Here is an 8,832-nt window from a genome sequence, read left to right on the forward strand (position 1 = left end):
GGGTAGGTGGCGGCGGCGGCCCGGCCCCACGCGCGGCCTCCCGGCCCCGGAGCGGGGGGTGAAACTGTCCCACCTTTCCCCCGCGCCCGGCCGCTGCCGGCCCCGCAGGAGGCGAGTCCGCCCCCGCAGTGCCCTGCCCGCCCGCTGCCCCGGCGGCGCCTCGGCTCGGGCCCCTGCGGGCGGGCAGCGGCGGGCAGCGTGAGCGCCAGCCCCTGCTCCGGGGGCAAAACACGCCGGGACGGAGAGGGTCCCGACTGTCCTCCGAGTGACCCCCGCCGCCTTCCCCGGCAGTGCTGGAGGGGGACACGTGCGTGTTCGACGGGGCGATCTACCGGAACGGGGAGACCTTCCAGCCCAGCTGCAAGTACCAGTGCACCTGCCGCGACGGGCAGATCGGCTGCCTGCCCCGCTGCAACCTGGACCTGCTGCTCCCCGGCCCCGACTGCCCCTTCCCAAGGAAAGTCGAGGTGCCCGGAGAGTGCTGCGAGAAGTGGGTCTGCGACCCCAAAGACCAAGTGATTTTGGGAGGCTTTGCTATGGCCGGTGAGGAGCTTCAATTGACACGGTCGTTGTGAGGGGAGGGTGACATCGTACTGGGAACGTCCATGGGGTTATCACATCCTGCTTTGTGCTGTGGGTTTTTTCTGATTTTTTTTTTCTTTTTCTCATCTAGAGCGACTAGTGAGTATACCAGTGGTTATGAGTAAAAGCAGAATTTTATAAACCAAAGAAAAGATATTCATAGGATGAATGTGCGTAGCAGTTTTAAAAAGTAATTAACTTAAGCTAGGGCCCAGTTCTGGAAATGCTATTTATCTGATTCCAGTATGAGTGGAATAAAAAATGGACAAGCTCATAATCCTCTAAACATTAYCTTCTTCCAAAAGGCAAAGCTGCAGCCTTGCTAGTTGCTCTGCAAGAATACATTACATCATAAATACCATTCAAACAGCCTGGTTTACAAGAGACTTTCTTTTTCCTGAAATTCCCCAGCTATTACTAGTGGTCAGCATGCTAGCTAAAATGCCAACAAATTCCTGTCTGTCTGTGCTAGAGCTCTCATCATTATTGCTGGCATTAAAAGCATTACAAAGTACTTGGAGAAACAGTGCTTGTAGGCACAGTTAGTGGATCTGAAAAAAATCATCCCATTCCAAAACACAGAACTCGTAAAGTACTATTTATTTTCTCCAATCTCTTACTGATTTATGTCTCCCTTCCCTTTAAATTAAACTGTCAGGTTAACATGACTTTTCAAAAGCTGCTTTTGCTGGGAGTTAAGGCCACTGCATTCTCTCCCGGTCACTGCTCTGTGTCGTCTTAAGCAGTTAGTTATGCTGCAATGCAGCAAATCCATTTGAAAGAAACAGGCAAGAAGGATCCAGGATGATAAACTCTAATAACTTTGCAGAATGCTATGAAATGTCAGATGTGAGGCATGTAAGACATAAATGAACATGTTGTCACTTTATAGTGTCTCCTGTGTTTTTTGACAGTGACAGGCTAATCCATAACATGCCTATAGGTGGATTACCTGCATTCTTTTTGGCCGTGTTCATCCCTCCTGGATGTCCTCCTTTTTGGAGCTTTACCTTGCAAGAAGGCAAAAGTGCAGCTGTGAAGAAGCTTATCAGCAAGAGCTGTAGGGGTGACCCAGCTCGCTGCACTTGACTGGCTCCGTCATGTTGGCTCACTCTGTTTACTCCTATGATAACTGCTGTACCAAACTATAAAGTTGGCGATATTTGCATAATACAACTTAAACACTACCGGGAGGGCAGAACAATGATCAGCGTTGGTGATTGCTTTGAGTAGCTGTGATAACTCCTGAAATTACTTTACTTCCCTCTTGCCTCATACCACCCTGACTGTAATCTGTCAATAATTGATCAGGTTGGGTGACTATGACTGTGGGAACAGAGCACTGTATCTATTAGTTTATATAAATCATACAGTCACTCTCAAATCATATTTAATGTCAATATTTTTGTGACTTAGCACAGATTTGTGATGTATTTTTGTTAAAAACAATAAGGAATAAAGAGCTTTTAAAGAGGATTTCTAAACTCCGTTAACAAATTGACAGTAGTACTTCCCATTTTGGACTTGACTGGACAGAAACTCACTTCTCTCTCTAATTCAGGTTATGGCAGAAAGGCAGAAATTTATTCTGCTGATTACACTGACATGCACCTATCTGCAATCTTTAGATGTAGAAAGTTGCTGCCCAGGGCTCCTAAAAAGGCAACTTTTAAAATGACTAAGACCTGTCAAAATCATCGATTTGGGATTTTTTTTTTCTCTCATCTCACTTGTTTCCTCCCAAATGTAGAAGAGCTCAGATATACTGGATTCTCACATTAAGTCGTTCTTGTAATAGAGTTTCCTGTGGGGTTTTGTCTCCAGCATACAGACAGGAGGCCACACTGGGGATCGATGTGTCCGATTCAAGTGCCAATTGCATTGAGCAGACAACAGAATGGAGTGCTTGTTCCAAAAGCTGTGGCATGGGCTTTTCCAGTCGGGTTACCAACAGAAATCAACAGTGCGAGATGGTGAAGCAGACACGGCTTTGCATGATGAGACCTTGTGAAAATGAAGAGCCATCTGATAAGGTATGATGCCAGCAGGAACAGGGGAGCAGGGCCTTTTCCGGCAGAGTTCCAGGGTTGCATATTTCTGTCTAGAGTGCCCCAGATACAAGCGGATGTAAATACACCCTCTAGCACATGTGCAGCAAGCCCAGTGTTTCTGGAAAGCATTAGACTTGCCTGTGTGTTCAGGAGCATTGCACTGCATATGCATATCATTTGCGCCATCCCAGCTAGATCAGATGTATTGCATGTGCCGACTGTCTTGGCAGCTCATGCAGTCTAACATCTCCCACAAGCGCTGTTGTACTCCTTGTGTGTGTACTTCAGAGCTTCTCCGGTCATGGGGAAAGGATGCGTCATATTTCTAGTCTATTGGGCATCCTGGAACTGCAGACAAATGTGCAACACCTTGCAAAAAGTGTTCAGGTAAATTGAGCTTTATCTTAATCCTCATGGAGCTTTTTCCAAAAGCAAATCCAGCACTGACACTTCAGGTGCTATAAGTGTGTATCTAAGTGAGCTGCCTTTTTTGCTGTTTCTACACGTTACACATTCTCACTGTCAGTGAGGATAACATGTAGCTACATAAGCGGGCCATCAGTGTATGCAGTGTCCTGGGTGATGGAAAGCATGCTGAGGCCTTTGCAGAATACTCTGTGCAGTTTTAAACACTGTGTTGARAAGGATGTGAAACATTTGGAAAGAGTTGAGGACAATAACAAGAATGATCAGAGGTCTAGAAAACATGTTCTGCTGGGAAAAAATTGATTGATTGATTGAACTGATACTAAAAGCAAGAGAATGGAGATGAGTTCTCATAACCATGTTCAGATATTGCAGCCTGTTCTGAGTTCATGGTGGATGTGACAGGAAGTGAGGAGCTTAGACTGCATAAAAACAACGACATGAGCAAAAACTTTCTGAGCAGTAAGAGCAGGGAACCATTAGGGTTGTCTGGAGCAGTTGTGGAGTCTGTCACTGGCGACTTCCAAGAACAAGTTAGACAAACATATACTAATAATGACGTGGGTAAGGCTGWTCCTGCCTTGAGTCACAAGAATGGGCAATGACTTTTGGCCCTCTTTTATTCCTGAACCTAGTCCTGTRTCTTACTTATTTGGCTTCCTAATTCTCTGGTGGAACCACACTAGCCTGAGAAGTTTTCTGGTGGAGTATAGTTTGATGATGAATGTTGGCTTGTCTTAGCATGTAGTCAGATGACAGCAATGAGTTTTAACAGTGTAATCTATTATTTATCATTTATTACTGGCATATGTAATATGTAAACTAAGATGTCAAAGGCACACCTCATAGGAGTGAGAACTGATAAGTAGCTTTTGAAGTAGCTGCAAAGTCTTATTGGTGTAAAGCTAGCAAAGACAATGAATACAAGTTTTCAGAGTGGATCTACATCCTTGCATGTCATTTTTTAACTGCATTCTGTCTTATGCTGTGATATATTTAATGTCTCTTCATATTTCTCTTAGAAAGGGAAAAAATGTATCCGAACAAAGAAGTCCCTGAAAGCTGTTCGCTTTGAGTACAAGAACTGCACAAGTGTGCAGGCATACAAACCTCGTTACTGTGGCCTCTGCAATGACGGGCGATGCTGCACCCCACATAACACCAAAACAATCCAGGTCGAGTTCCGCTGTCCTTATGGCAAGGTCTTAAAAAAGCCAATGATGTTGATCAACACCTGTGTTTGTCATAGTAACTGTCCTCAGAGCAACAATGCTTTCTTCCAGCCATTAGATCTAACATCTAGTGAAGCAAAAATATGAAATGCTTTAATTAGGTGGCTCAAAAGGTATAAATATTTTATGTAAAACTTGACCCACAATCAGGTGAATGTAAGTGCATATTTAAAATATCTAGGACTCTTTCTAAACAGTCTAGACACTTTTTTTTCCTATAGTTTATTAAATACCTCATTTTACATTTCCCCCCTCCAAATATCTTTTATTCACTTGAAGGAAATTTTGTACCTTGGACAGAGCCTTCTTTTTTTGTTGACAGTGGTGTAAAGCTAGTTAAATGAGCAGCTAGTCTCTCCGTGAGTTACAGGAATTATGCCACTAACTTCAGTGGCCATATGACTGGGCTCTTTAGTAGCAAATGGATTCCTTGGGGAATGCATCATACTGTATCGCATAAGCTTCCAGATTCTTAACTTTAATTTGCATAATATATATAAATACTTATGCAGCATTCGTTTTCCATTCTAATGAAATTCTATTTCTGATGATAGTAAAAATCTTACTGATGAGAGTGTTGAATTCTTGTGGCTTATAAAATATTTTCTGTCTGTACATCTGACTTTCTCCGAGGATTCAGTTCGCACAGAGCCCCTGATGTGACAAAACTAAGATCTCTTATCCTGAAGTATAGGAGGCTGATAGCTGATAGCAGTTAAATTTCGCTTTGGCAGCTTCTCCAGCAGCCTATCCCAAACCCACTGAAGTCAATGACTTAGGGGGACTTGGTTCTAACCAATGTGTGTCTGTAGATACAAGTGTTAGGATGCAAAAATAAGAATTATGTAAATTCCTCTAAAACACTAACTGTATCATATGGTGCTTCATATAACAGAAAGGTGTATATGTAAATAGAAACTGTATATATTGTAATGTAACTTTTCTGTACTAAATAAATAAACTTTATATGATCCAAAATATTTTTCCTGAAATTGTTCTTTAAACTACCAACTTTTAACAGCTAAAAGCAGCGGTAAGAGAAAATGGTCTGCAGATTCCAGAAGCAGCAGTTAAAATCAAAAGGCTCAATTTTGTGATATGCTTAGTGCACCTCATCCTAATCTCTGACCTGTCTAACAGAGATGCAATGTTTTAGTGSCAGGAGAAGAGGAATAATTTGTGAGGAGTAGGCTAGAAGAGAGAATTTTTAGGGTAAGTTTGCCTGGGAGACTGGCTGGTGTAAACAAAGTTAGGTTTGGATGAAGTGTGCCCTGAAAGGTAATGGTGGAGGAGGAATGTGATCTAGAGTTTTGGCTTGGGAGCATAGAGAGGGTTGTTTGGTTTTTTTAACTGTTTTTTCTCCCTTACCTGTTTCCCACAGTGGTTTTTGCAGAGCTCTAATGAAGGTGGTATAGTTGTCTTCTTACAGTGATAGCTGAGAAAAAATTCATGTGCTAAAGTGTTTTGTGTAGTAACAACCAATAAGTACTTACCTGTTGCGCTCTGAAGTGATAAGGAAGTATTTAGTTGCATCTTGCAGCATTTCTGCCTCACAAGCGCGGCCGATGACCCTGCGTGTGCTAGCTGCTGTACAGCAGTATCCCCCAGGAGGACAGARGCTGAGCACGGCTGTTTTGTATATCTTAGCTCGTGTATGTTTGAATTGTGGATTGTGCAGTCAGGTCATAAGCACGCTTGTGCAGACATGCAGCTGCCTAGACTGTGGAACCAAGCCCAACATGGTCCCTGTCTCTCTGTTGGAGATGCCAGAGTAGTGTCTATGCCACAGCCATGGTCTTGATCACTTATGTGTGGTAAAAAGCAGCTTCTATCTCTTGCAAAAAAAGGCAGAAAAGACCAAATGGGTGTGTAGTTCTTTGAAGGAGCTGATAACATCCATTTGGAAATTCCTCGGATATGCAAAGGTGCAATTCAGCTCCGTGTTAAGACTCCTATATCCAGTGTCTGTGTGTAGGTTTCTAAATGCCCATTTTAGCCAATGGAGCCCAAAGCAAACTGTGAGCAAGGATCAGCAGCAGAAGTTTCTTAGTAACTTTTAAGACATCCTGAGGCCTTGGCACTAAAACCCATACTGGTTCAGTTAAATTTAGATGGATCTTTGGTCCTCACCTGGACGCTTGCATGAGAAGCCTCAGGAATTGTACCAGCGACAAACTCCTTTGTAATCCTTGCTGTTGTTATCCAAACAGTCCTGACTGCTTTATGCTGTTCAAAGGGCTGGAGCAAGACTTGTCTTGCCCTCATCAGGAGCATGCTCTTGCACACTCACTGGCCCTCCCCTGGTTAATTTCTAATGTAGAAAATTTGTAAAGTCCTTCCTCCTTTTCCTCCCCAGCAGCCTCATGCGCTAGGAAATCCAGAGTATGGGATAGGACAATCCCAGGACTCCTCTAAATGGCTAAGGAAGAGCTAAGGAACAGGTAAGAGTCTGGGAGAGAAGAAAAAAGGATAACTCAGGCTACTTTCATCTCCATCTCCATCAGGCCCTCTGAGGTTCAGGCTGGATTGTACAATGCTTTTCTAACTTCAGGCAAGCTATCAAATATTCCTCTGAATCATCTTGCAAATCAAGTGTGTCTTAAGTTGAAAGAGACACATCAACTACCAAGCAACACAGCATTTGGTTATCTGGCCAAATCTGAACCATCTTTGGATTAATTAAACCTAGCTGACCCCAAGCCAGTAGTAATTAGAGAGGAAGGTGGTCAGCTACCGACTTTCTAAGAAGCAAAAAGTTGCATTCAATCACTTTATTTTGACAGCTCCTCTATTCCTTTCACACTCAAATAAAATATTTTTCATTTATACTTGTGCACCAGCTTATCCTAGTTGTGTTGCTTCTCCTTTATCCCTCTGCTTTACCTTCATGTTATCTTGATTTCCACATAATTCCTTATTCTTTCCTTGGACTGGAGCTTACAAGTGGAGCACAGACACCAGAGAGAAGCCGTTCAGTAGGTAGCTTCCTCCTTTCAGGCAAATTGAAGGTCTCATCTGCAGTATGAACCCATGACCCTTTATACATCAACCAAGACCATCCACTATTCTAGGTTTGTGTTTTCTTCCCCACCAAGGAAAGGCATTTAAAGTCCTATATCTTAGATGAGACATAAGCCCAACTGCCTGTTGAGGTCCTTCTTGCAGATCGTCCATCACTTCCTCTGAAAGGGGACTACGAGCACTGTGGTATATGAGCTAAATTTTAACTTGAGTAATCCCATTTGCCTGTTTAACTATGGTCTTCACTTCAGTGCATTCAGTGCCAAAATGCCTCCTATATCTCACCCTAGTGCTGCTCTATGTAATCTCTATACGTCTTTGATCCACTTTATGAGAAGAGAGCTGCACTGTTACGAGCCTTCACAATCTCCACAACCTTCACAAAAGAAATTTTCAAATACTTATTGCTTATCTTTATTCACACCAGAATTATTATGATCTCAGTGTCTTCTTACAACTATGCAGCACATCAGCAGGTAAAATGTCTTTTAGAAAGGAATACAAATGTTTTCTCTGGAAAAAAGGAACCAATGATCTGCCCTAGTTCTTCAGTCTTTCAGACTATTTACAATACACCAATTTAGTGGCTATTTTTAACCTCACCTTAGCTGATACAGCTTTTCATTTGGTAACAGTTTTGTTTTACATTCATTTAAACTTGTTTTACTTTAATATGGACAGTTACTAGCTTAGGCTTCGAGCCAATTTCAGTGTGTTCCTGCAAGAGGCCACGGCACTAATTTAATTAAAACACAAGACAATGAATTAAGCCTGTGACATTTTTATATACAAACTCTAATGGTGAAATCCTCAACTTTTCTGTTTTAGAGCTATGATTTTCCCAAAYAAGCAAAATTAAGTTACCTAGATTGAGCAAAATTAAATTAAGCAAATTATTCAAATGTCAGTTATTCATTTTAGTGTCTCCCAGGATTCCCATCAGAGCATCGCTGGGAACATCGCTGAACGTTCAGTTCCCTGCTTGATAATGAAGCCATACGGCTTCATTAAAGCAACAAGCTTCTCAAATTTAAGCTACTTTAAATTTGTTTAATGCAGCAGTCAGATTTCCAAAGATACTCTGAATAGAGACACCATTAAACTTGTTTTCACCTAGTATAAGAGTGACTGAAGACTGTGACTAAGCCATCACAACTGCTCTTTCTTCAGTAGTGGGAGTTTATCCACCTCTCTGCTCAGTCCTATTCTCAGCAGGCATTTCAAGCAAAAAATCAAGCAAAATGAGCTTGAGGTGGGAGTATATATTCTGTCTGATTTGCAAAGGACACTTCAAAGCATTTATTTCCTGGCGGGTCTTGGGAAGGTAATTAACTGTTTCATTTTAGCACCATAGTAGGAGTTTTTGCTAATTGCAAATCTAAAGAAGAGCAAATATACTTTTTTTATTATTATTTTTAACTGCTTTTTGAGTTCTGTCAATGAAACAGAGGCACTTTTTCATTCTCTTCTAAATCACTTACTTCTGTTTTGGGTATATTTAGCTGCACCTATGAAAGCCA

General features: G+C 42.2%; 1 protein-coding gene across 1 annotated transcript in view; it reads left to right on the top strand.

The window, feature by feature from the left end:
* The window catches only part of NOV (nephroblastoma overexpressed), a 6,509-nt gene extending 1,730 nt beyond the window's left edge, over positions 1 to 4,779 (top strand). The window contains exons 2-4 of the mRNA XM_026055701.1: positions 292 to 543; positions 2,407 to 2,615; positions 4,082 to 4,779. Coding sequence (XP_025911486.1) covers positions 292 to 543; positions 2,407 to 2,615; positions 4,082 to 4,378 — 758 coding nt within the window. The 3' untranslated portion in view covers positions 4,379 to 4,779. The remainder of the gene's footprint in view (positions 1 to 291; positions 544 to 2,406; positions 2,616 to 4,081) is intronic.
* The last annotated feature ends 4,053 nt before the right edge of the window (positions 4,780 to 8,832 follow it).

The sequence above is a fragment of the Apteryx rowi genome, unplaced genomic scaffold (assembly GCF_003343035.1).
Source record: "Apteryx rowi isolate R43461 unplaced genomic scaffold, aptRow1 scaffold_125, whole genome shotgun sequence".
Classification (NCBI taxonomy): domain Eukaryota; kingdom Metazoa; phylum Chordata; class Aves; order Apterygiformes; family Apterygidae; genus Apteryx; species Apteryx rowi.